General features: G+C 51.8%; 1 protein-coding gene across 2 annotated transcripts; it reads right to left on the bottom strand.

The window, feature by feature from the left end:
- Positions 1-383: 383 nt before the first annotated feature.
- On the bottom strand, positions 384-16,557 carry MSL2 (MSL complex subunit 2). 2 transcript variants are annotated; one of them, XM_071566713.1, is made up of 2 exons: positions 15,876-16,557; positions 384-3,855 (listed from the first exon to the last, which is right to left on the bottom strand). In XM_071566713.1, the coding sequence occupies exons 1-2, from the start codon at positions 16,015-16,017 to the stop codon at positions 2,261-2,263; spliced, it is 1,737 nt and encodes a 578-aa protein (XP_071422814.1). In that variant the 5' UTR covers positions 16,018-16,557; the 3' UTR covers positions 384-2,260. The 2 variants fall into 2 exon arrangements, with proteins under 2 accessions (XP_071422814.1, XP_071422815.1); XM_071566714.1 differs by lacking the exon at positions 15,876-16,557 and adding an exon at positions 13,934-13,974.
- Positions 16,558-27,937: the final 11,380 nt, after the last annotated feature.

Genomic DNA, 27,937 nt, shown 5'->3' with positions numbered 1-27,937 from the left:
TAAAGATTCCAAATACTCCCACATTTCTGGAGCAAAGGTACTTTGTATTTAATTTAATGAAAGTCCTAGAAATGTACCATCAACAATCTCAGCAAAACTGAACAGCTCTGCAAAAGCATTCCCAAACAACCCATGCCGTGCAGGTCACTCCCAGGCTCCGGGGGCTGCGCTGCTTACACGTAGTGGACTAATAAACAGATTTACATTAGTAGGTCACGATCAAACCACCAAATTAGAAACTGGTAGGATCCTTCTGGGTCAACACAAAAATCACATACAAGTTTAACTAAATACATTTTAATAGGACATCATTAAATCTCAGGAGGGCTAAAAAACACAGATCTTAGGTACTTGGGTTGGCAAATAAAGACAAGAATACTAAGTAGCATTTTCCACCATTTACTCATTATCAAAAATATTTTTCAACTCTTCTTGCAAAACAAAAACAAAAAAGTACAGACTGGACACGTACATCACATTTTTCTTCCTATGGCTTTAACCCCCCACCCTGCCCACCCCACAGAAAAGACGGGGGGAGAAACAAACCAAAACCAACAAAAAGCTCTGACCACATTCACAGAAAATGACACCATGGTACACTACAAAACAAAAGGAGGTGCCATTTGTGTCCAAAGGTTTTTGCTCATTTCTTCGGTGAGGAACCATCATTGTACGTGCTTTGTGCCAAGCCCAAGCACAGCCGGGGAGGGGAGGTGGGGCAGGACAGCAACTCACACAACCCACACACCACTGAACATGCTCTTGGAATGGGAACTGCCTTGAAGTCAGACACAGTGTTCGTGCTCTAGTCAGCCCATGTTCAGGTTGTGCTGTAGCATTGCAAGAGGAGGAATTGCTGCTTTCCCAAAGCAATCTGACTTTTTTAGAACTGCACAACTAAACTCTTGTGCCTCCTACTTAGGGATTGTTCTGAAATCAGCCATTTTTGTGTAAAGACGAATTCCTGACAGGAATTCTTTCACTGTAACACTTTTCCACATAAGCTCTTGACAACTTTGTGCTGTGTTTCCATTTTTGAACCTTTTGGCGCAGGTTGAAAAGCACTGACCTTCAAAAGCTACTTTTAGCATTTTAGAAAAAAATGAGATAGATTTGGGGTGGAGTGAGCTATATATAGCTTATTGAGTTTAGAATATTTGACCTTGGATAGCCATTGATCCTCTGCCCCAGCTGGAAGGTGCCTGTCAGTGCAGGACTCCCCTCAGAGGGCGGGCGCCGGGGCTGTCATGGTACCAACTGCATTGAACTACCCCAGTGCTGCAAGCGCTGTGGAATCTTCATGTATCCCAGCACTGAGTGGGGAAAATCAGCCCAGGGGGCTCTCTGTAACCCACAAACCCCTGCTCTTCTCTAGAAGCAACAGCAGTGACACCAGCAGGAACTCAAGTAAAAACAGGGAGGGGAGCAGGGAAGGGAGAGGGTGGTGCTGCCAACGCTGGAGCCTTGGCTGGGTCCAGGTGCTGTTCTGCCCCTGCCAAACCCAGCAGTAACACATCCCACAAGGGGAGCTGGCACAGATGGGTGACAGAGTAGGAACATGGCCCTGGAACTGCCAAGGAAACAAACCCCAGGGGTGATGTAGCTCCCAGGACAGCGTATCCAAGCCAGTGGTCTGACCTTGTGTCCACCTGACCCTCCTGGCCCTTGCCTGCAGCCTGAGCTGCCTTCTGGCCTCTCAGCTTTGCCAGTATTTACTACTCTCTTCTTTAATTGCAAGCTGTTCCCCAGAGCTGATCCCCAGTTCCCACAGTCACCCATGGCCTACCCTTCCCAACTGTCCTGCAGCTCCTCTTGCCTTTGCCACAGAAGCATCAGGTCATTCCCCAGTCACAGTGACTGTAACCCATCAACGCTCATTTTTCTACACCACAGTCTGGCACAGCTGAGATGGACTAACCAGATTCCACTTCTCTACACTGAAGCCAAAGCTTTGACTGAGCACAAAGCATGAGCAAGTACAATGAGGTCAATATATTCCTTGTCAAAGATCTTGTGATAAAATCATTTACATCAGCAATCGATCTCAAACTATGAGGTGCTGTAAGAACTAAAAACAGTTTTAGGGTAACTCCTCCATTATCTGCAACTATTTCCCAGACACTAATACACAGAACATAGCAATGAAAAACACTTGATACAAGTGATCTGAACGCAGGAGCTCCAGCAAGTTAAACAGAACCATAGCTGCCTTAAACCTGTAGCAGTTCCCCTACGGAGGGCAGGGAAAGGAAAGAAAGACTCAGCAGTCATATCTCATGTCTATAGCTTCATCCAAACTTTTCTCATCGTGTGTACTGGCAGCTAAAAACGTCGTTACTGGTGACCCTGTCACATTGATTACACTGGTGCTCGTGCTGGCATTGCGCACCGCAATGCTCGTCACGTTAATGCCCAAAGTCAGCCGGGTCTGCTCCAAGGCCTTTTCTGGCACTGCAAACGCCTCCAGCTTCTTCTCCCCGTTGGCCATGTAGGAGTTTTGGCAGCCACGGCATATGCAGTCAAGGCAGGCTTTGCGGTTCGAGTAGCAAGGGCAGCGTTGGCCACGGCAGGTAAGAACACTTGGATTTTGGGTGGCACGACCACATTTACACCCTTTCTTTTCTTGTGGCTTTTTATACACAGTTTTTGTTGGGCTCCCTGGCATAACATTACTGCTGGGAACTTTCTCCTTTGCCTTGTCTTTCGTTTTCAGCACCCCCGGTTTGGCTTTCGGGTGGGATTTCTTAGGGGCATGTTCTAAATTCTTTTTCATGCTTTTGTTAGACAGGAGCACAGTTTTACTTATTTTGGGAGTGGTGCCTCCGTTGGGTACGGTGGCAATGGGCTGCAGAGACAGTTTGTTCTCCTGTTTCACTGTCACGGGGGCCGACGCTCCCAGTGTTGGGCCGCAGATGATGCTGGAGATGGGCAGAGGCTGCACCTTCTCGCTGTCGCTTTCGGAGCGAGAGCGTTTCCTGTTTAACTTCACCACCTTGGGCGTGGCCGCCGTGCAGGAGATGCCGTGAGGAGAAGCGTCTGTGGCCATGAAAATGTTATGGCTGAGGGGCGGGGGCGAGAGCTGCAGGAAGGGGCCGTTGGCCATGCTCGGCTCCAGGCCGGGCTGCAGGCCGGAGTCGCAGACGTCTGCGCTGGACACGGTCTCCAGGCTGCGCAGCACCTCCTCCACGCTGAGCAGCAGCGACCCGCCCGGCTTCATGTCCTCGCTGAAGCCGCAGATGTCGATGCCCGCGGGGCACAGGTCTGCGGAGGCCACGCTGTCGCACACGGGCTGCAGCCCGCCCGGCAGCTCCTCGCCCTTGATGTAGTCCCCGGTGCCGCACACGTCGATGGCGCCGGCGTGCTCGGGCGAGGGCACGGCCACGCCCAGCTTGCCCACCGCCAGCCCGTTGCAGCTGGGCAGCCCGTTGATGCCCGCGCCCCGCCCGTCCGCGCTGTGCGCGCTCTCGGGCACCGCCGGGAATGCCGCGGCGTCGGGCGCCAGCTCCGACGTGGAGGGCACCGGGGAATGTGTCAAACACAGCGCCAGGGCCGCGTCCGAGGCCTTCTCCGTCTCCTCGTGCAGGGGGGACCCATCCTTGAGCAGGGCCAGCAGGTCTGCCGAGCAGTCCACGGCCTGCAGGATGTCCCGGGCCAGCGGCGTCTGCGTGATGTACTCGCACAGCTTCTTGTAGCAGCTCACCAGGATGCTCAGCTGCTTGTTCTCCTCGAACTGCTCATAGTCCTTGCACCAGCTACACGACGGTTTCATCATCATCTTCTTGCCTTTACAGGGTTTGCAGACATAGTGCTGACATGTGGAGTTGGTAGGAGCAATAGGGTCTTGTAGCAAATTTCCTAAGGGAAAAAGAAAGAGGAAGGTTAGAATGGACTCAAGGCAGGTTTCCCAGACAGCAGGGGATGAATTTTTTGTACTGTCAAATATAATTGCCTCAAAAGTTCAGTCAGTCACCAGAAGACTTCCCGCCCCAGGGACAGCCTGTACCCATCTCACAGCTCCCAGCTGGTTTTAAAACATTAAGTAAAACAAGAAACCATCCCCCCATCACTTGTTGTGTGTTGCACTTCAGAACCACTCTCAGCTCCAACACCACCAACCAACCCCACGACCCTTCAGTTTTGTCCTTAGGGAACACTCACGATTTCTATGAACTTGCCAAAAGTGCAACCATACACTCCCATGACAAGTTACTGCAGAGATTTTAATGGAATTTGGGAAAACAAATGGCAACAGAGCAGAGGGAAACTCCAAAAGGGATGCAAAAATGATGGAATATCCACCCCAAAGGGGAAGAAGGTACAGCAGACTTGGTGTTACTCTTCATTTAGTGGTCAGTGAGGCCATCAGAATGAAAGGATTCTCTCTGAGATCTCACCAGTAAGAATAAAAGACTACTAAAAATCAGCTGCTAAAGGAATACACACACACCTGACAGCACAGAAAGTCTCAGACCCCCCAAAACTGTAAAAACCTGGAAGAAAGGCATTGGTTTTCCTTAAAAACAACCTAAATATCACCCAAGGATAAAACATGGAGGAACTAAAATTCTGTATAGAAACTATCCAAGTAGTTCCTATATCCAGCAAGTGACAGTATTGCTTTGCTATTTCCAGCCATCTCCAGGCCAGAAAGATATTCCATCTCCCAAATTAAACTGCAGAGGATCTGCAGCCATCCACAGCCCCAGGGCTCCCCTCCCCTCCCAGCAGCAGATTCCCAGTTTTGATCAGACCTTTCTCCCATAAGGAGCCTCTGCTGGATGAGTTAGAGCCATCAGGGAATTCCCACCCAGATTGTCCAAAATGAAAACATCCTGCTGAGGCAAATGCATAAAATGAAACCATTTGGGAAGAGGCAGCAAAGTGCATATATCAAACTGACTGAGATAAAAACCCAAACATAACAGATAAAGGTATTTTCACTCATTGCTCACTTGCCTGATACCTTTTCCCTGCATTCCCTGATCCCTCTTTGGGAATGGGCTGCTCCAGCCCCTACCTGAGCTGTCTTTGGAGAAGTGTGGCTTGAAGTAAACTGGTTTTTGAGCCACAAATCACAAGAGCCAGTTCTGAAACTGCCCTTACATAGTATGTTTTCCATAAATTGAATGGAATAAATTGTTTAGAAAGCTGGGAGGTGGCACAGACAGGTCAAATGATGGGACCTGCCAGGACAGTGTGAGCAGACCCACCATGAGAAGACAGAAAACAGTCACCAAGTCATGAAGATTTAAAGCCAACAGCTGGAACTTGGACTCACAGTCCAACCTGCAGTGGGAATTCTCCCGTTCTTTATCAGTTCCCTTGAAATGACATGTTACAAACGGCAACAGAGGCACAGAGGGCCACCATGGTCCTGTGGTGAGTCTGGATTTTGAGAGAAAAGTCCTCAACTCCCACAGAGATAAACCCAAAGCTCTCAATCCCAGCAGCTCCTCCCACAAGTCCTGTCCCTCAGCACAGAGTTCCCCAACACGAGTCTGGCCCCTCTGCAGCTGGAGCCTCTCCCAACAGGAGGCAAACACCCCTACATTCCTTCCTTTGATGCTCTGACACTTCAGAGCCAGTGCTTCCATGGCCAAAAGCCACCAGCATTAATAGCTAATTAATACTTCATAATTAATGACACAAAGCAGCTGGGTGTGCTCCTTGCCCACCTTCACCATCCCTCTCCTCCTCACCAAGATAAGATAAGGCTGAGTTTAGTTTGCAGAACTAAAACACTTCAGAGATGAGACCAAATAAATATGGTACCATTTTAACTTCTAATTAGATTTCTCAAAAAGGCATCGCCAACTGTGCATTTTATTTCTCCCAAAATAAATTTGGCTGGAACCCCTGAATGAGTAGGAATGCTAAAAGAGGATACAGCAACATTTAAATTTCCAGAAGCTCCGAGGGAAAAACCAGACGGATTGACAAGACAAAACACTTCCCATGCTCTCACTGAGGGGAAGAACAGAGAGAGTTCTGCTCTCAGTAAATGCCAGGCAACCTACATGGGAGAGACATCAGGAATGCCTGGGCTAGGGGGCTATTTCAGTTGGAGCTCAGAGATCACTGAATATTCATTCTCCAAAGTTTCTCTCTCCCGTGGATTCTGTGGCACTGTCACTCTCCAGGAAAGTCAACCATGGGATGCAAACCCATGAAGTGAAGCTTCATTCCTTGTAAGAGCCAGGGAGCAGCACCCAGGGAGCAGCACCCAGGGAGCAGCACCCAGGGAGCAGCACCCAGGGAGCAGCACGGTGCCCCAGACACAACCCTGAGCTGCTCCACAGCACCTGCAGGTTTTCCACTGCAAGGCCAAGACTGCACTTTTGCCTGGTGGCCACCAGTGCTGCCCCTGTCTGCAAACTGAAAAATTTATGCAGATCTGTAAGATACAAAAATGGTGGGCCCTGAGGATGCAACATTTTTTCATGTTTATAATTTAACATTTCTCTAAGCTGAATTTAATTTGTCATTTTGGCAGAGAGCAGTCCCCCTCCCGTGTGAGATGCTCCCACAGCTCCTCAGTGCAGCCCTTCACTGTCCCCACACCTGCCCTGCCTCTTCTGACCCTCTTTGCAGGGGGTGTGTTCGTGCACCAAAGGCAGCGCCACCTTCTTACAAAGCCTCCAGGAAGAGACTTTCCCTCCACGCAACTGCCCCCTGAACTCCCCAGCTTTCAGAAAGGGTGACTAAAGACCCACATCAGTGTGAGCACTTCCAATCAGGAGCAGCATGTACAGAGCAAAGACTTTTAATATCTTACTTCCCAACCATCCCAGCTGTCCTGGAAAGGCTGCACCGGGATAAAGGTCACTTAAAGCACAAGGAATACTTCCTATTGTGTTCCTTAATGAGCATCATTTCACAGCTGCAGGGACAGGGGAAGCATCTGCAAATTGTATCTCTGGGACTAGAGGGAGGAGAGGAACTGGGAACCACGGGAATTGTCAGGTGTCCAGCACCAGCAAATGGATAAATTCACTGGGCAGAAAGATTTGGAACAGGTCACCTCCTGCCATTCTCACCTATGGGCAGCAAAGGCAGCAATAATTTAGGGGCCTTGGAAATCCTACTGAAACATAATCTTATCTTGCCTTTCTTTAACAACTCCAACGCTAAAGAATTATGTCATTATTAAATCTTAATTTCGAGAAGTGAGAAACAGAAAAACTTATATCAATTTCCATGACAGAGAGAAATAAAAGTACTGCTGGGGTTGATCTCTAACTAACACTGGCCAGGCAGGAGCCTTTAACCCTCGGCAGCACCAGCATCACCAGAACCCCCATTGGCTCTGCAGGGCACAGCCAGCTCTGGGAGCTCCTCACTGCACTGTGCTCTCCCATGAGGGCAGGATGGCACCCATGGGAAAGAGGAGATGGTGGGAGAGAAGCTCACCTGCACCACTTAATCTGTGCACATCAAACACTACAATTAGAGTAGCCATTATTTCATTTTTAAACCAAGACTGCTGAGGCTCTACCCAGTTCTGAGGAACAGAAGCTCTGTCCACGTGGAGCACACATACCGGGCAGGGACCCCAGAGTAACATCCACAAGCTGGACTGATACACTTTCAGCCTGTGCATTTCTGGATTAAACGGGATCTGATTGTTCCTCCTAAAATAATTATCAACAGCCAGTGATTTCCAACAAATTGCCACACAAGCTGCAGAGCTGAGCAGCTGGGGAGGGGCAGGAGCTGGTTCACACACAGGGTTTTGTGTCCAGCCATCCACCCACCTGCAGCAGCTCCTGGAAGGAAAAGCCTCACTCTCCCTTCCCCCTTTTCTGCACTGCTCCCTTCCAGCCCGGAGAGCACCTTTCCAGCCAAGGAATGATCAGCTGGAGCCCACTGGAGAGCAAGCAGCTCAAGGCACACCATGCACCAGCACCGCCACTCCCGAAGCCCAGCACTCCCCGGGCGGGTTGAGCCCCGAGTGCTGCCTGAAAGCTACCTGGGGCCAGGCAGGGGGTGAGCAGCAGGGAAGGGTCTGTCAGCCACCCGCAGGGAATGGAGGCACTGGGAGGGCTGGATCCTCACAGGAGCAGGAGGTAACCACAAGCACTCCAGCTCAGGGCAGCGCCAGGGCCACCTGCCAAGCATGGGACAGCAGGGAAGGGGCTCCTTGCACGGCTCCCAGGCCAGGGAAGGGGCTCCATGCCAGGGAAGGGGCTCCATGGATGGCTCCCAGGCCAGGGAAGGGGCTCCATGCCAGGGAAGGGGCTCCATGGATGGCTCCCAGGCCAGGGAAGGGGCTCCATGCACGGCTCCCAGGCCAGGGAAGGGGCTCCATGCCAGGGATAGGGCTCCATGCATGGCTCCCAGGCCAGGGAAGGGGCTCCATGCTAGGGATAGGGCTCCATGCATGGCTCCCAGGCCAGGGAAGGGGCTCCATGCACAGCTCCCAGGCCAGGGAAGGGGCTCCATGCCAGGGAAGGGGCTCCATGCATGGCTCCCAGGCCAGGGAAGGGGCTCCATGCCAGGGAAGGGGCTCCATGCCAGGGAAGGGGCTCCATGCACGGCTCCCAGGCCAGGGAAGGGGCTCCATGCACAGCTCCCAAGGCCCCCAGCCCTGCCCCACGGTGGGGCCGAGCTCCTTCACCAACACTGCCCCAAGAGTCAGTCAGACTCCCCAGACCGTGTCTGTCCTGCCCCTGTCCTGCCAAACTGCTCCAGGCAGCTCCTCTCAGCCCAAGAGCTGCCTGGCCCCCCTGGCAGAGGTGCCTGTCATGCAGGGATCAGGGATCCCACCCCCTCCAGCATTCCCAGGCACAGCAGCACCCACAGCCACCACACTCCTGTCCTGGCTGAGGGACATGGACACACATCCCCGGTGCTCCCACAAACAGCTCTGAACCCACGTCTGTGAAACGTGGGTGGGCAAGAGGAGCTCACACCACCACTAGAAATGTGTAATCCTCCATAGGTTTTGAGACAAGGTTTTGTAGACAGAAATAGTTTTACTCAGCCAAAAACTAGAAATAAAAAAAAAAATTTTAAAAAATCCTCCAGGCTTTTGAGCACACAGCTCTTTCTGAGAAACAGTGAGAGCTCACCTGGGAACTGAGTGACAGCGTTTCTTCCTGACACCACCCTGGGCCCAGATCCCCAAAACTCCCACAGCAGTGCCACTGGAATCTGACCAAAGACAGTCACAACCACTGACAGGTTCCCACAGGGTGAAATGGAAACGTGGGACACACAAACAGCATTTAAATGCCCCCCCACCCCAACCAACTGAAAACACTTATTTCAAAGTTTTATCAGAGAAAACATTCTGCTGCCTGCTGCGTATTCCTAAGCATCCTCCAGCAACAAACAACTAGAAAATACTAACTACAGGAATTATTACCCTCATAGAGGGATGTTGTGAGTAATGAGTTAATGATTGTACAACTCTTTGGAGAAATCAAAACTGCACTGTCTGCCTGAACACCACGGGAACTCAAACTGACCAGGATCAGAAGACAGTCTGTTTCTCTGCGTATGTGGAGAAATACAGCCAAGCTCTTTAGCTAAACTTCAAGGAAAAGAATTATGACAATAAATTGCATTTGAAGTGCAGACAGGATTGCCTTGTTCTCAGAGTTCACACCCTGCATAAGAAACAAGAGAATGTATTTACCAAGTCCTATGTCAAAGTTATATTTCTGTTTGAAAGTCTTTGTGTTTACGAGATCCCTGATTGGAAGAATTCTAAATGTGTTTTTAACAGTCTAGGTGGTAAGGTTCAAACTTTGAGACTAAAAAAAATTACCTAAATTCATCTTTTTCACCATCCAGTGTAAGCTTTTCGCATAAGGATGTTTTCCAAAAGTCAAGGCTGCTGTATTTTCAGAGGTTTCAAACAGCAAAGTTAACATTTCTCCTTTGGGTGTAAGATTAGTTTAACATGTTTCCATGTGCAGCTGAAACGCTCCTAAGAGTTAAAACCTGCTCTGAAAGTTACAGATGGAGTGGATCACATTCCCCAGGCAAACATGAGAGAACGAAACCCACTTTTTCCCCCCAAACAGCAATGGCTGCACCAGGTTAGCCGTGCACTCTGGGAGCAGGCTGTGCCCCTGGAGAGGGAGCCAGCCCTGAGCTGGGCCTGAGGCTCAGCACACACAGCACCCCAAAGCAACCCTGAGGGGAGCAGGGAAACCTGCACTGCCCCAGCAGCCCCGTGCCCAAGGAAGGCTGTGCTGGGCAGGCATTTACCACACTCCAGGAATGTTCTCTGGCCTCACAGAAAACTCCAAGGGAACACCCAGGAATGCTCAGTCTGTATTTAGACAACCTGAGCTGTAAACCTTCAGACTGCAAGGAAAACAAACCTGGAGAACCTGGGTTTGAGTGCCCCGTGCCCACAGCCCAGGACAGCTCAGCCCTCCCCACCAAGGTGCCTCTTGGGAACACACCAACTCCTCTTCAAACACTCCAGGAGGCAATGGTATAATCAGTGTCCTGGGGGACCATCAGAGCCCAGCCATCACCTCCCAGCAGGAACGCTCCTCTCCCATCCCATCAGAACACTGAACCCCTTTGGAAACCCACTGTCCACCAGCCATGGGGGAAACCAGAGCCACTTCTCCTAATCCTCCATTTCCTTCCAAGACAGGGCAGCAAATCTAGTTTAGAAACCAACTGAGGCTCAATTGGTAGAAGTCTGTGTTATCCACACTGTTCTCCAGGAGGCTCACACAGGATGTAAAAACAGGAAAGGGAAGCAGGGAGATTTTGGGAGGAAATCATCCAACATGTTCTTGGCTAAAAACCAGTGTATTCAGAGACGTGAGAGTGGACATTTGATAGACAACTGCTTCTCCAAAACAAGAAGAAAGGGAATACCTGCAGCAGGAGGTATTTGATAGGTATTCAGTCCCCTGGCTGATGCTCCCCAATGGTTGTTCCAGAGATTCTGGTTATTTTGCACATTCTTCAGAATTTGGGAAGTATTTTGGTAACTATTCACGTAATTTTTGAGGGAAAAAACCCCATACTTTTAGAAACTACCATAATGTGATATCTGAACAATATTTTTCATCACTGAAAATGGAGGAAAAAAGAAAACATCAATGAAAAAAAGTAGCTTAAAAAGCACAGACCAGATCACTTTTCAAGCATAAAAGGCAGCTCTGATCTGGCCCTGATCATGAACTGGCCTTCACTCTCCTTAATCCATGGAGAACAGACAATGAAGGAGAGTACTTGGCCAAACTCTTCCACCACAAAACTTAAACACATTTTTTCACTTTAAGACTGTCATATCCAAGTCCAGCTCCACCATTGCTCACTTCCCAAACAGAAAATCCAGTACATGCATAGATTCAGTTTTATTATAGTGGCAATTTGTTTCTTCTCCCTCCTTCCATCTCCGTGACAGGAAATGGAACTTTCTAGGAGGTTCCAGCCTGTTTAGGTGCCCCCCAGCTCCGTTCCCTTCTCAGAGGGACAGCAGGTTGGTCCCATGCCATCAGTGCAAGGAGGACCCTGCACACTCCAGAGCCAGAATTCCCTGGGATTCCCCTTGCTGGTGGTGCAGCTCCTCTCGAAACTTGCAGAAGTGTCTCATAAAAGTTTAATCAAACCACCAAGGCTGAATTCCCATCATGTCCCAATGCCAAAGTGCATCCCAAAGCCCTGAGCTCTCCCTGGGCCACCCCCAAGGGCGCCCACACCAGGGAGGGTGTGGGGGACACAAGAACTCAAGAGAGGGGTGAGGAAGAAGAGGAGCTGCCTTCGTGTGGAAAAAATAGCACAAGGATGGAAAATTTTACATAACTACATGTGGAAATTTCAAACATAGCTAGTAGAATGGGCCCCATAATTATATTGATAACTACAATTGATTATAACATGTAATTATGTTATGCACTCCATTCAACTCATACTGGCAGCATAAAACTCTCAAAAATAGGTTATTACATTTACATTACAGCAGGAGGGAAATAACATCCCTGCACTAATCTTTATACAGGAAAATAGTCAGTCAGCAGGTTTTATTTTATGTTTTGGCACTCTCTGGCATTCCCATGCTTGGGAGTTGCTTCCACAATGCTCCTCCTGCCCCACTGAGCCCCCACCCCCTGCCCCAGATCACCAGGAGCCCCCTCAGACACCGGGTGGAGCTGCAGGAGGTACCAGGCAGTGCTGCCATGGGGGTTCTTTGTTCCTCCCCACCCCTAATCTCCCAGTGCCACGTGTTGTCTCACATCCCCTTCCTGGGATTACAGGATGTGTAAAACAAGAACTACACTCTCATCCTGTATTTCCCAGCCCCAGCCCCAGCTGGGTTCCTGTCCCACAGCCCTGCCACCTCCCAGGCACCTTCCCATTCCACATCAGCAATAACAATCTTCCACACACCTTCTAAGTATCTTTCAGGGGTTCCAGGATGTTTTCCATGGATGAAAAGCTGAGCTGATCTGAATGGCAATTTTATCCCTCACCAGCATTTTAACTGAGTTTCAGAGAAGGCTGTTACTGCTGAAGAGCCAGCTGAACCTCTGACTGACTGCAGTGACCTGCATGGTTTGGAACCTGAGAAAGGCACCGCCAAGTGAATTTTATCCCAGCAGGCACTACTTTTAAAACATGCAAGTTTGCTGCGTAAATTCTACTCAGCTGTTTTTAAATTAAATGTGGTGTGAACACGCACCTTAATAACAATCACTGTATTTCAGAGCCTGGAACTCGTCTTTCACATCCTCCAAACACACAAGGCACAGACCTGCCTAATGCACACTCGGCAGAGTTATTTTTAAGTTTTAAAAGCTCTAGGAAAAACTGTCTTACACATCGCTGTAAAAGGATGATGTATCACCTCCCGCACCATCCAGGAAACTGTCACATGACCACACAAGTCCTCGAAATCCCCACAGTGCCCGCAGCAGCAGAACTGAGCCCTTCTCCCCCCGCCCCGAGGCCGGAGGGAGTCTCGGCCCCCCCGAGCAGCGCCAGAGCCTCACAGCGACACGCCGCGTTCGCACCGGGCTTTCTGCTGCTGCAGCTCCGCCTGTGCCAGCCCGCACCTGGAAGCCCAGCTGTAATTAGAATTTCAGAATTAACATGGGCCCAAAAGCTGCGGCCACCCCTGCTCTGGGAGCTGGTGTAAGACACTGTGGGATCCCAAGGAAAGGGGGTGGGCACTGGGAACACGGGAAGCCCCGGAACGGTGGCTGGTTCTTACGGCTGGCACTCATTTCCCCTAAAAACAGCTTCCGAAAATTAAAGGAACAACCTTGAGTGCAGAATTAACACCTACGGCACAACAAAGCCTTAGAGACATTACACACCGAGGGAATGGCACAAAGAGCACTAATTTGGGAAGGAACTTCCCATGGGAATTCCTACCAGTCCAACCCTGGAGACTCTAACCAGTACTGATAATTCAGGCAGCATTTCCCCAACAGAGTGGCTGTTGAACTTGGCAGTCCAGACAGCATCTCCCACGGTCTGAGCACGGAAAGTACCAGACACCCAAAGTTCTGTCTACGAGAACCCAGAGCCACACATTTGGATCCCACGGTCTGAACAACCAGGGCAGAAAAGAGTGAGCATCAGAACAGCTTTTATGAATTAAAAAAACAACACCAAAACCACCCTAAAACCACAAACAAACAAAACCACCCCCCCAGTGTAAAGGTTTGGGTTGTCACAGCACCTCCTGCTGTGATCTCTCAATGGAATTTTTACTTCAGTACTTCTAAAACACCAAAGTTAAAAAGGTTTTGACAGTTGCACAGGGTTTAAATTACTTTAGTGCTAAGAGCTCCTGCATATTTAAAGTACACAAGAGAAAAGGAGCATTTTAAAAATACCCCAGTGAGATCAGAGGGCCAAAGAGCAAAGGAAGCACCAATATCCAGCCGTGACAGAAGTGGGAGAAAAGCGACACAAGCAAATGAGGAAAAGAAGGTGGATTTGCCTTTACCAGTGTGAGGTGCAGGTTCCTGAATGCTGGGAAACCCAGAGTGGGCAGTTCTGCCTGCAGGGTCAAGAAAGGAACTACAGGCCAGAAACTCTCTTACTGTAGGGCTGCACAGAGCCTGGAATTTCCCGAGGCCTCTGGAGGTGCCACCCACCAACAGCAGCCCAGCAGGCAGAGATAAGGCCGGGTAATCACTCCCAGGCCAAAGACTCGAAATAAACAGCAGCTACAGTTATCTGGGAGCTGGCCACAGCCAAAGAAAAATATAAACCAAAGGAATAACCTTGACATTGAAAGAAAATAAAGGATGAAGAGAGAAGGTGGAACCAGCAAGAGGTAGTTGTGAGTAGGGATATCCATGGAGGCACAAGGCAAAAGGAGAAAACAAACGAAAAAGCCAAGTTTGCTCTACCAAACTCAGTGACAGAAAAGCCAAGCAAGAAAAAAAAGCTGAAGATGGGAAAAAATACTCAGGAATTTGGGCAGGCACAAATTAAAGATAGATGATTTTAACAGCAGAGTGTAAAACAGATTGCAAAAGGCCAAAAAGAGAAGAAGTCAAGGCAAGGAGAACAAAGAACACATTTCAGAAGACCAGGCTTAAATTGAAAGGCCAGACAGCACAGCAGCTACAAACACACAGTCCCTGGGTAAATAGCTTATAAAATAAAATCAGAACAATATTTGCATATTTTCTGGCAAAAGCACTCTGGTGATTGACCCAAAGCAGGAAGGATTTATGGGAAAGAGTCACAGTCAGGGTTGGAATCAACCAGCCTAAGGTAATAAGAAATAAAGAGCAGAGGTACATCGATACTGACACCAGGGTTCCATGAGGAAAAACCACCTCAAATTACTTCAGGAAGTGACGACGCAGAGATCCTGGGCACGGGCTCCCTCCTTCCCAGTACAAACAGATCCCTATTTTCCAAGACTTTCAGTGGGAGGAGCCAATAGCTGGAGGATAGGAAGCATCCAACACTAGCTTAGCAGCCTGAACAGCTGAAACCCTCCTCCTGAAAATAAAGGCAGTATTTCAATTGATAAAGCTGAGCGTGAGCACACACACCGGCACTAACAAACACAGGCAAGCACAGCGGACACGAGTCCACCCTGCCAGGAACACACAGACACACGCACGGCTCAAAACTACCGCAGGCAAAAAATTAACGAAACTAATCAGCCGAGAGGTCCAAAAGCTCTGAGCCCTCTCCCGACACGGCCCAAGGCCGCAGAGGGAAGCTCAGGAAAGGCTGGCAGCTCGTTCCGGAGCTTCCTCCCAGAACGGACACGTGCACCCACTCCGCAAACACAGCAGGACCCAACTCCCTCCCAGTGCTCCCAGGCTGGAACACCGAAATTCCGGATGCTGCCTCTGCCCACAGGATACAGAACGCTTTTTGGGGGCGATGGGAGTGGGGAAAGCCTGGCAGGCCTTCAGCCCGTTTGCTTTTTACGGTAATTATTGTCACAGGATAACTATCTGCTAGTCACATAAAATAACCCCTATTATTGTTTATGTCCGCTCAAAAGTCCCGGCTTTCGATCGGAATTACCTTTTGTTTACATTTCAAGGCTGGGGGGGGGAACACTTAGAAGTTCCTCTTCCCCTGCCCCGACGGTCTGGGGATTGTTTTGAGTGTCTTTGACCAGGCTCGCTCTCAGCCACGGCTTTGGCAAAGCGATTACCTGGGCCACGGCAGGAATCGCAGCGGGCACGACCCAGCGGGATCGCGGCCCGAGTCGCGGGGCTGCCCCGGCCGGGGGCGGGCTCATCCCGACACTTCCCACTCCACCCTCCCGAGCCGCCCCCCCGGCGGGGCCGCCAAACTTTCCCTGGAGCTGCCTCGGGCCGGGGCGAGGCCAGCGCGGCCCCGGCACAGCCCCGGCCCCGGCGGGAGCCCCGGGGAGCCTCATTGTGCAGGAACAAAAGAAAGATCCTCACCGCACACGCAGCAGGAGAGGGACTGCCTGAAGTAGGGCAGGAGCTTGTTAATCTCGGAGAAGGACTGGGGGTCCCCCGGGTCGTAGTTGAGCACCAGGCGGCTCGCGGACACGTAGAGAGCAGTGGCATTCACCGGGTTCATCGCCGCCGCTCGCTCGCCGCCGGCTCCGCGCTGAGAAGAAGGCCCGCGCGGGCGGCGGGCGCGGGTGGCCCCGGGGCGGGGACCCGAACCGGCGGGGTGTCACCTTGGTGGGGGCCGCCCGGGGCGGCGGCAGCGCGGGGGCCGTGCGGCCCTGCCGGGGGGGCCGGACGGCTCCTCCTCCGCTCCCGCGGGGCCTCTGCGAGCGGCGCCTCGGCCCGGGCGGCGGCGGCCGCGCTACTGCAGCAGCGAGCGGGCCATGCCCGCGCCGCCGCGGGCCCTGCTGCTGTCGGCGCCTCCCTCAGCGGCGGCCCGGCATGGCGGCGGCCGCGGGCACGAACCGCGAGCGGGCGCGGGGCGGCGGCGGGGCCGCGCTGCCCGATGCGGCGGGACGGCGGCGGGGGCGGCGGGGGCTCAGCGCGGCCGCATCACCGCGGCGGGTCCCGCGGGGCCGGGGCCGGGCCGGGGCGCGGCGGGGCCGGGCCGGGCCGGGCCGCGCGCGCTCCGCGGTGGCGCCGTTAGGTCCGGCCGTCACTGCGGGGCCATCGCCGCGCCCGCACCGCGCATGCGCCGCCCGCGCCCGCACGGGGGGGGCGCCGGCGCCCCCCAGCGGCGCCCGCGCCTGGAGCGGGGCCGCGCGTGCCCGAGGGAGGGAGCGGGGCCGCGCGTGCCCGAGGGAGGGAGCGGGGCCGCGCGTGCCCGAGGGAGGGAGCGGGGCCGCGCGTGCCCGAGGGAGGGAGCGGGGATGCGCGTGCCCGAGGGAGGGAGCGGGGATGCGCGTTCCCGAGGGAGGGAGCGGGGAGGCGCGTGCCCGAGGGAGGGAGCGGGGAGGCGCGTGCCCGAGGGAGGGAGCGGGCCCTGCGCGTGCCCGAGGGAGGGAGCGGGGCCGCGCGTGCCCGAGGGAGGGAGCGGGCCCTGCGCGTGCCCGAGGGAGGGAGCGGGGAGGCGCGTGCCCGAGGGAGGGAGCGGGCCCTGCGCGTGCCCGAGGGAGGGAGCGGGCCCTGCGCGTGCCCGAGGGAGGGAGCGGGGCCTGCGCCCGGAGGGGCGAGTGCTCGGGCCCAGAGCGGGAGAGCGCCCTGGGGGAGAGAAGGGACTGCGCGTGCCCGCACCGGGAGCGGGGGCGCGCCCGGAGAAGGAACAGGAGCTGCGCGAGCCCGCAGCGGGAGCGGGGCGGCCGCCTCAGCGAGATGCCCCCACGGGCCCAGCTCAGCCATGGCCTCGGCGCACGCCCCGCCCCGCGCTGTCCCCGCTCTCCCCCCGCACGTTCGCGGGCAGCGCGTCTTGTCCCGCCCTGGACTGGCGCGGTCCCGCCGGCGCTGCGGGGCTGAGCCGCGGGCTACCCGCACACACACCGGGCCCTGTGTCCCTGTGCCCGCACACACACCGGGCCCTGTGTCCCTGTGCCCGCACACACACCGGGGCCTGTGTCCCTGTGCCCGCACACACACCGGGCCCTGTGTCCCTGTGCCCGCACACACACCGGGGCCTGTGCCCACACACACACACCGGGCCCTGTGCCCCCTGTACCCGCACACACACCGGGGCTGTGTCCCTGTGTCCGCACACACACCGGGCCCTGTGCCCCCTGTACCCGCACACACACCGGGCCCTGTGCCCCCTGTACCCGCACACACACCGGGCCCTGTGCCCACACACACACCGGGGCCTGTGTCCCTGTGTCCGCACACACACCAGGCCCTGTGTCCGCACACACACCAGGCCCTGTGCCCACACACACACCGGGCCCTGTGTCCCTGTGCCCGCACACACACCGGGCCCTGTGTCCCTGTGCCCGCACACACACACCAGGCCCTGTGTCCCTGTGCCCACACACACACACTGGGCCCTGTGTCCCTGTGCCCACACACACACACCGGGCCCTGTGCCCACACACACACACTGGGCCCTGTGCCCCTGTGCCCGCACACACACCGGGGCCTGTGCCCACACACACACCGGGCCCTGTGTCCCTGTGCCCGCACACACACCGGGCCCTGTGCCCACACACACACACCGGGCCCTGTGTCCCTGTACCCGCACACACACCGGGCCCTGTGTCCCTGTGCCCGCACACACACCGGGGCCTGTGTCCCTGTGCCCGCACACACACCGGGCCCTGTGCCCCCTGTGCCCGCACACACACCGGGCCCTGTGTCCCTGTGCCCGCACACACACCGGGCCCTGTGCCCACACACACACACCGGGCCCTGTGTCCCTGTGCCCGCACACACACCGGGCCCTGTGCCCCCTGTGCCCGCACACACACCGGGCGGTCCCGCGGGAGCTGTGGTGTGGCTGCAGAGCACACAGATCCCGCACACATCACACACACCCCGCAGCACTGGCAGGCCCTGCACACAGCAGCCTGCCCGTGGGGTCCCGCCACACACCGCAGGTACCGCAGTGACAGGGGATGCGCCGCCCCGGGCAGGTGTGACCGCAGGTACCGCAGTGATAGGGGATGTGCAGCCCCGGGCAGGTGTGACCTCAGGTACCGCAGTGACAGGGGATGCGCCGCCCCGGGCAGGTGTGACCGCAGGTACCGCAGGTACGGGGGATGCGCAGCCCCAGGCAGGTGTGACCGCAGGTACCGCAGTGACAGGGGATGCGCCGCCCCGGGCAGGTGTGACCGCAGGTACCGCAGGTACGGGGGATGCGCAGCCCCGGGCAGGTGTGACCGCAGGTACCACAGGTACGGGGGATGCGCCGCCCCGGGCAGGTGTGACCGCAGGCACTGGACGGGGGTTACGGCGGGAAGTTGCTGTATTTCCTCGGTGAGCACCACAGGGCCTGGGCTGCGACACTGCCAGCGCCACCAGGCAGCCCTTCCCTGCTTGGCCTTTTGGGGACAGTCTGACGGAGCTGCTCCTTTTTCCCACCTGGCCCTCTCCATGTTCACCTAGAGTTGCCCATGTGAACCTAACTGAGGAGTTCCACCTGTACCTTTTAGTTCCTCCTTCTCCTCACGAATCCCCCCAGCTTTCCAGCCCAACTCAAAATGGGTGTGCACACAAAATACAGGAATTTGGGTCTTGACTCCCGATACTCACTTAGGACCTGTGGTGCTCATCCAGCTGTGCATCTCATTGCCCACCTGACACTGTTCCCACACACCCCAGGCACAGCCTCCTGCGTGCTCACTGGTGCCTCTGCCAGGTTGTCATGCAGACCTTCCACACCCTCATGTCCTCCCAGTAAAACACTCAGTGGCCATCCCCAGACCATAACTTGATTTCACTCCAAGGCACAGCATCTTCATTCTCACACTCAGCCTACTGTTACACTGCTTGTAAAATGCCCAATTCCTTCTTTAACTTACTGCCAGAAACACCTCCTGTGCTGAACCAAGCCAACAGGACTGAAATACCATCCAAGCAAATTCCCACCAAGTCCACATTGTCATATACACCTCCCTGTATCACATGCTCTGCCAAACTCCAGACACAGTGTCCTGAACACTCTCATCTCAACCCCTCCCAAACTATCTCACACTGCCCTGGCTCTTATGCAAGGGGCTTACTTGACACCCAGAGAGTTTTCCCAGGCCTGTCTAATTTATGGGATATGCTCCTTCGAGGTGTTGTGCACAAGCCACTGGCATCAGCAGTGCCCCAGGACCACCCCCATCTCCCCATCCACAGCACTAACCTGCACTGTTCTGAGGGAGCTCAGTCAGGAGGTTTGGATTCCACCTAAACACAGCTGCAATCCTGGCGAGATAGATCATACAAACTCTCTAGAACTACAAGTAAATTTTACTCTTGGAAATTATGGTAATAACTGAATGTGAGGTTGCAAGAGCAGCAAGACTGACTAGCCCAGGTTGTACCCTTTTGACCAGAGGGAGCCCATAGTGGTTTTTTCCCACTAAGGCTGATCTGCTCAATTTTCCTTTTCTTCCAGCCAGCCCCCTGAGTTCAGGGTCCACATTTCTAACAGTGCCATTCAAGGAGGAGATGTAATTTCCCCTGCCTCTACTCTATCAGCATTACTGTCCTGGAGAATGAGTCCTGCTGCCCAAAGAGACTGGGTTAGGACCTCAGCTGTGAGTGGTCAGTAGGACAAATCAAGCCTCACTGTGGGGGCCCTGAGTGCCCCACAGTTCTGCAGCCCTGCCCCAGGGTTGGATTGGCCCTGCTGTGCTGCAGCTGTGAGACCTGGGTCAGGCTGCTGCGACAGAGCCAAGCAGGGAGAAGTTTCACCTGGGCTTTCTCTGTTGTGCCTTAGGAGCTGGTTTCAAACAGGAGACCTTGCCTTTTCCTGAGCCTCCCTGTGTCTGACCTGCTGGCTCCTGCTTTGGCCCTGGGCCTGCTCACTCTGCTGCTGCCGGGCCTGCTCTGCTCTCCTTGCTCAGGTACCCTGGCACTGCATTTCCCTCAGTGACAGCACTGCCCCTGCCTGCCTTGCTGTTCCCTTCCTGGTTCACCTGTCCTGCTGCAGAAGCCACTTCTGCTGCTCCCTGATACTAAAAGCTTTGTGGAACCAGTGTTCTCCCTGCTCATCTCCCTCCCCAGCCAGTGGTGTGTGCTTAACTTTGAACATGCCCTGAAACACTCAATAAACTATCGAGAGCACCTCTTTATCTTTGCAGTGGAAAACCAGGGTAGAAAAGGGATGCTATTCCATTTTCCAGTTCCTGTCAATGGTCTGCCAATGGCTGTGTTTGGTAAAAGCTGGACACTTGGATTAGATTAGGTTAGAACACAGCCTGTGAACTCTGCCAAACACAGATATCTGCACTATTGCTCTGAGACCCGGGGTAACAGTTTCTGATTATTCACTACAGCACTTGAACAGAATAAACATTTAGATCTCAGTGAATGGTTCTTTGTAAAGGTGTTATATAGAACACGAGGTGATGAAGGAGTTCTGTGTTGAGATCCTGGTATGGAAGTGGTACATCCTGAAGTGTCTAATTCCTGCCGTGTTGCATCTTCAAGGGAAAATTATCAACTGAGAAGAAGAAAATACAGGTCAGTAGATACACAACCTCTGAAAGCCTGGATGTGAAGAAAAGGATTTTTGTTGTTGTTTTGCTATGGGGTTTGTTTTTCCCCCTCAGACAGCTGCCAATGGCAAGCTTGTTTCTAATTGCTTGCTTGTTTGACTTGATGTAGGTTTCCTTCTGTGTCACTGCGTTTTGAATGGGATGAAAAGAGAGGCAGGGTAAGACCAGAGTGACTGTAATCGTTCCAACAACACAGTGTTTGCTGGGCTGATGTTATTAATCTATTAACAAAACAAATCTAACGCTAATAAATAGGCAACCACAGTAACTACACAAGAAAGGAACACCAAACATGCCCACAGCTTCTAAGAGAGGCATAGACTGAATTTTGCCAAAAAGCAGTCAGGGGATGTCTCTGCAAAGCCTGTGGACCTTTGTTAGGTGATCCATGGCTACCTGCTCACCCTTGTTACCATCCCAACGAGGCACAGGTGCAGGGACCTCTCCTGCAGCACAACCTGCAGCAATTCACTTGTCTCTGCCTCTTATTTTTAATTTTCCCTGTGTTTTGTCTCACAGGATTGACCTTTTAGTTTTATAATCCCCAGTGTCCAGGAGGGTCCAACCATGCCTTTGGAATCCTGGTGGAGCAGAGCACACTGGCACCCCCAGCCCACTGGTTTCGCTCACTTTACATTCATGAATGAACACAGGCTTCCCCATTGGGATGGTTTTTACCCTCTGTGTTCTAAAGTATTCTCTTACATTATTTCAGAGTGGCCATGGTTTTTTTGAAAGATATTCCAGTGGTTTGCTAATATCAACATCTCTCTCTGAGAATTGTCTTTTTTTTTTTTATTTGAGAGGTTTATTCCTACAACACCAGGGACACCCTATTTTTACAGACTATAGGACTGGCTGTGATGTCCCTTTCATTCAAGTTCAGATCCACATATGAAGAAGCCAATTCTTTTTTTTTATTCGGGTTTGTTTTTTGCAAGTAGCATTTTTGGAGTGGGCATAAAAAAAGGGGGCATCTGCATTATCAGTCTTGAGACCTGGGATAGTGCAGAAAAATTTGTGTCTTTACTGGTGCAGAGGAGTTACTTATTCTAAGACAGAATATTTCTTATCTGTTGTTAAACACTGGAATATCCAGTGCTATACAACCATTTCATAACAGTGTCTGTTAGACCCACCAGTTATTTGCAACTATGTGTGGGGTTTTGTTTGTTTGGGGCTTTTTTTAACTATCTGCTACTTTTCAGAAACAGCAAATAAACAAGAACCTGTTTCTTGTTTGGACTCACAAGGACTTGGGAATGAATATTCCCCAACAGTTATAAGGTCCTTGGGATCTCAGAACAAACCCCACCCACTAAGTCACTGTTGTTATGGGGTTTGCTTATTCTCCACAAGCCAGTCCTTATTTCATTTGCGTGATGTGTTTGAAGGGAATTTTCATGGGATGAATTTGTAGGATGTGTTCTCCAGCATTTATTACTCAGCCCAGCTTCCTCCTTTGGTCCAGCCCTCCCCCAGCCTGAGCCAGGCTGGTGGGTGTAGCTTTTCTCAGCTGCGTGAGCGTTCCAATGCTGTCCTGTTGGAACTGGCATCAGGTTTGGTCCTGCATTCTGCATGTCATGTTAGATCTCTGCTAACCACGTTCCTCCTGTTGTTATTAAATTGTGTAGGTATAAACAGAAGTCATGGGGGTATGTCTGTGCAACTTGGAAGTTGTCAGATGAGTTCAAATACCTCTTTATTCCAGAACTGGACCTGAGAAGTTTTATCAGATGCTAAACAAGTTCTATGTTGATCTTCTTTATATTTACAAAGTACCCGTTTTGGTTATTTTTGTCTTGCAGTGGTATTTACATGTACTGTGTGAGTGAATTTTCTATTGTGGCCAAGTAAAAGATGTGTTTCCCTTACATTTCAAACATGTCACCAAAGAGATTCCCAACACCCCTGTTAGAGGCAGAGAGTGTTGACAGAGCTCACAGCAGTCCATCTCCTCTCTGGAGCTGTTCATTTTTTTCTGATGTTGCTAAACAAAGAAGTTAAAGTTCTGCCCTGGATGCAGCCCCGGAACTCCCAAATCCGCTGTTGTTTCTGTGGGCTGGGGGTGGGTGTTCCCTGTGTGCCAGGAAGATCTCGTGTCCTCCCTCAGCCCCGACCAAGTACCGCTCCACTCCTGCTCTTACACGTGTGCCAGCTCAGGATGATGACTCTTTCCAAACTGCACAGCAAGAGCTCAAAATTAATTTGGACAGCTTATTAAATTGTAATGGCTTGGGAGGGGTACTGAGCAAGTGCTGCATTTGCATAATTGAATTGGTATAATTGAGCTGGCCATTGAATTTTGCTTCCAGGAGCATTGTTTCCTTCCCCTGTGGACATCTTCCCAACTGCCCTCCCAACTGAGCTGGGAGGTTGAGAAGTGCTACAGAAGCTCACCCAGGCAGCCCCTCTGTCAAGAACTAGATTTTTAGCTTGGTGGTTTGCTTTATTACTGTTATTATTTAAGCAAGGATATTCTGGCCTTTCTCCTTTGGGTCTTAGCCATAAGCAGGACAGAAAAACGGCTGGAAAACACTGGCCTTACTTTTTTTCTTGACTGCCTCATTCCCAATCCAGACAAATAAGTATTACTGTGACTTCCTAAAGGTGAGTTCTTAGATCCATATGTCCTCTGTGCAGCCCTTCTCTGACCAGAGTATGTCTGGTGTTCTATAATGAGAAATCTTCTGCCTCTTGACAGAGAGATGGTTGTTCTCTTGCTACTTTTCCTTGTCCTGAAGTTGTAAGGCTACAACTGCCTCTTTCAACAGGTACTTTGGTGTTACTGCTCTGAGAAACACTTTGTGTTCACTGGCAGGTCTCCTGACAGGCTTTTGTGAGAAACCAGTACAGACTGATTATTGACTGTATCAGGCAAAGAATATGAAGTTCTCCTTTGTTTTTTTTTCTTCTTTAACAGTGCAATACCAGCATTTGATAGTTGATTAAAATATGGAATTCAGAGAATATCTCACTGAGACAATCCCATGCCTGATGTGATGATGGCAGTCACCTCTGGTCTTTGTGCCTACAAAGCCAGTTTTGACTTTGTATCCTGTCTGAGGATACTGTTCATTTTGAGTTCCCAGCTCATCTCCAGTGTGGGTTGTGAGTCTGGTCAAAACCTGGGCTTCCAGGAGCACGGGAGAACAGGACTCTCACTTTGCTTTGGAACAGCACAAAGCAAGTGGAGATGATCTGGGATTAGCGTTGAATAGTCAAGCTGACTCTGAGCCAAATTGCCAATGCAGAAATACTGGTTCAGCTCTGCATGGATTCCAGTTTAATTTGGGTTAGAGAGAATGCTACTGTACATACTTTTGGGGAACAAGAATCTACCTCCTACACACCTGAGCTACCCCTCTGACTTAAACAGACCAGCTGACACCGATGACCTTGGGCTGTTTCTACAGCAATACAAATTGGTGATGGAACTGGTTTTTATTCACTACTTCTGTTTACCATAAATAGGCACTAATTACTATCTGATTGAAGGGGAAAGTTGAATAGCAGGAGACTGTTTTCTCATGGTTGAAAGTTCTACTGTAACTGGATTTGGCCTCAAAATACTTTCTCCTCTGTCACTGATTTGCATTGTGGGGGCTTCTTGAGAAACTGCCTGGAGAATTCTTGCTTTCTGCTGCATCCCTGTGACAATCTCTAACTTAACAATTCTAACAATATAGGACTGTAAGAATGACTGTGTCAGGGCTGAGTCCAATATTGTGCTTCCAAAAGCAGGCAGTGCCAAACACCTGTGGAACAGTGATAATATTGGAGCATCTTGTGTTATTGTCCCAGCATAGTTGTGCAGCAGTTTGTGTCTCAGGGACCTACACAGACAGCAGTGACACCTTTGCATTTTGTGTTCTTGGAGAGATCCCTTTTCCATCGAAAACACTGGCCATCGAAAACAAAGGTCCAGGACCTTTTGACTTTTTGGCTGCTGTTGAAAATCAAGCTGATGTTTTTGCAGGAATATTACAAACTTGTTCCTTTTGCTAACAGATACTCAGGGGTCCAATACGTGTATTGTTGGGGTTGGTAAGTGATGCACTGGGTACAAACATCTACTGCAATTTCATCTCTCTGTGAGGTCCTTCAGTGACTTCCAGTCAAGCATCATAACTGTTGTCAAGCACATCACTTTGGCTCACCAGGAGATTGCATCTTACTAAGTCCCTTTTTGAGACCTTTCCTAGTTGTGGTGAACAGAATAGGTCCCAGCTCAAGCAACAGAAGGTGTCCCAGGTTAAACTGTTTTATGGTTAAAATTTACCTTTCACTCTTTCCAAACCACTGCTCATTCATGACAGGACCTTCCTTTTAATCTAATGACAACTTAATTTCAAGAGCTCCTAATCAGGGACAGTCTCAAAGGAAATCTGAGTAATTATGTGAACAGAGTCTCTCTGTTATTTTATATGTTTGACTCCACTAAACGAAGCCCCGAGATGTGCATGGCAGAACTCTCTGTACAAGATCCTGCCAGCTCCTGCCCAGTATTATGTCTGATTTATTTATGTGTGGCTAACACTGGGGTTTGGTTGAGTGTGGGTTTTGTTGGTTGGTGGTTTTTTTTGGCATTTTGTGCTATAATTTGTATTGGATTTACAGGTTCATAGTTTCATTAAACCCCCTAATGTCTGCCTTAAAAACTGGCATTGCAATAGCCACCTGTCAGGAGTTTTTAGCAAGAGAATTTATATTTAGAGGAGTTACCTCTGAAGGATCTTCTAACACTGAGGTGAAAATAGTTTGGTCCTGGAGATGTGTTAGAGTTAATGGTTTGTTCTGTAACTTAATCTTCTACTCTTCAGGGTGAAATGGGACGTCCAATGTACCCAGCAAACATCCAAGTAAAAAGTACAAGTAAAAGCCAGGAGTTTTGGCACAGAAATTTTCTCAAGTTCCTTTGCACTGAATTTAGATGAAAAAACAAACCAAAAAGATTATTTTTTCTGTTGTATAGTCTGAGTAATCCCTTTAATCTTGTCTCATTGCCAGAATCTCTGGCCTACTTCCTTTTCCTCATGTATTTGAAAAAGAACTTACTAGTTTTCATGCTTCCAGCAAGTTGCCCCTAAAAGTATTTTTTGGCCTCTTCACTCTGGTTTTTAACATTAACCTGCAACAATTCTGCCTCCCCCTCTGCTCCTTTCTTGGGCAGACCTTCAGCTATCCCAAGAATCCCTTTTGTCCCTGCTGACTCCCCTTGCCTTCCCTTCCAGGATGGGGCTGTGTGAAACCTCCCAGTTTGCAGAATGCACATTTCCAACCCCTTCTGTGTGTGACCTGAGTGCTGAACTGTGGTCATTCTAATTTCTGAGGTTGCAGAATTGCCTTCACATTTCCTTTTAATGAAGGAGCTCTTGCAGCCAGCCTGGATAGTACTGACCCAACCTGCAGCATACAAGGATTCCCACTGTGGGACAGGGGAGGCTTTTGCTTCAGACATCTGTGGCCTGCCTTCTGCTTGGGCTATGTAGTGTCCAGGAGAAGCCACTCTTGGTTTCTGACCAAGCCTGGCTGTTAAGCTGCTACAGAGGAGCAGTTATCTCACAGATAAGCGAGGAATGCACTGACATCTTGCAGTTACTCAGCTGGGGCTGAAACACCTTCATGCTCTGTTGGGTGTGGGCTGAGGTACTCCATGCCTTCCTTGTCCTGGTCTTCACTGACAGGACCTCCCCAGGCCTTTCTGCCTATAGGCAGGTTCAAGGAGAGGGCTCCTGGGACTGGGGGTGACTGAGTCAGAAGTTATTGACAGACATTTTTGGGGACCAACAGGGTGACCAAGTATGGAGAGAGCTGGAGGAGTCACAGGGGGGCTCCTGTCATCTTTGAAAGGTTGTGGAGTTCAGGGAGATTCCTGATGGCTGGGGTTACCCCCATCCACAAAAAACTGGGACTGAAGGCAGTCAGCCTCAGTTTGGTCTCTGAGGAAAACCATGGTCCAAGGCTTTTTGGATGCCTTTTGTCAGCACACGGAGAAGATAGCTGGGAATAGCCAGCATAGATTAACCAAGAGTGAACTGCGTGACCAGCCTCAGTGCCTTCTGGTGATGAGATGACGGGTTCTGCGGATAAGAGAAGAGCAGTGGGTCTTAACCTAACCACTGTTTCCGACAGCGCAGCTGTATCTGGGTTGGGACACTGTGGTGAGGAGGGACAGTATGATGGTGATGAGCTGGAGCACTTGCCCCGAGAGGCTGATGGACTGGGTTTTGTCTTCGTTAGGCTGGAGATGACTTGGGGGACACCCCTAAGAGCTGCTTTCTGGTACTGGACAGCCCGTCTGTGTCCCCTCACTACCCCCCTGAACGAAGGGTGCAGTCAGAAGACAAGGACAGCTGTCCCCAGGTGAAACAGGGCAGGCTGCTACTGAGCAGGATGGGAGGGAATCGGTTTCCCCATGGGGCCAGTCAGGCACTGAAACCAGGACTGGGAAAGGTATGCCAGCCTCTGTCCCTGCAGACTGTTCAATCCGACTGACAAAGCCCTGGAAAACTGGTATGAATCCAGTGCTGAGTCTGAGTAGGAGGCTGGACTGGAGCCTGAGAGCATTTCCAAAATGAGTTCTTGTACGGCAGCTTGTATATGCGGCGTAATCCAAGAATTTCCATGCTTGGCGATCCTTCAGGCTTACCCTTGTGGCTTCTGCAGGGCCTGCCCGTGTGTGCCACGCTCGGTCCCTGGGCACGCAGCCGGGAGGGGGCTGTGCGTGGGCAGCGTGTGCGGGGCGCTGCGGGCTCCCAGAGCGGCTCTGCGCAGACGGTGCGCTCCCGGCTGGAGCGCTGCCTGCAGCCCATGACATCAGAGCTCTGGATTGCGGATGCTCTGCGGGGAGCGCTCTGTGCACTGCGTATTCCCCGGCGCCCGGTCCGCCCCCTCCGCGCGGGGCTGTACCGG

This window comes from Pithys albifrons, chromosome 11, assembly GCF_047495875.1.
Source record: "Pithys albifrons albifrons isolate INPA30051 chromosome 11, PitAlb_v1, whole genome shotgun sequence".
Taxonomy (NCBI): domain Eukaryota; kingdom Metazoa; phylum Chordata; class Aves; order Passeriformes; family Thamnophilidae; genus Pithys; species Pithys albifrons.
This window is presented reverse-complemented; position numbering and strand designations above follow the sequence as displayed.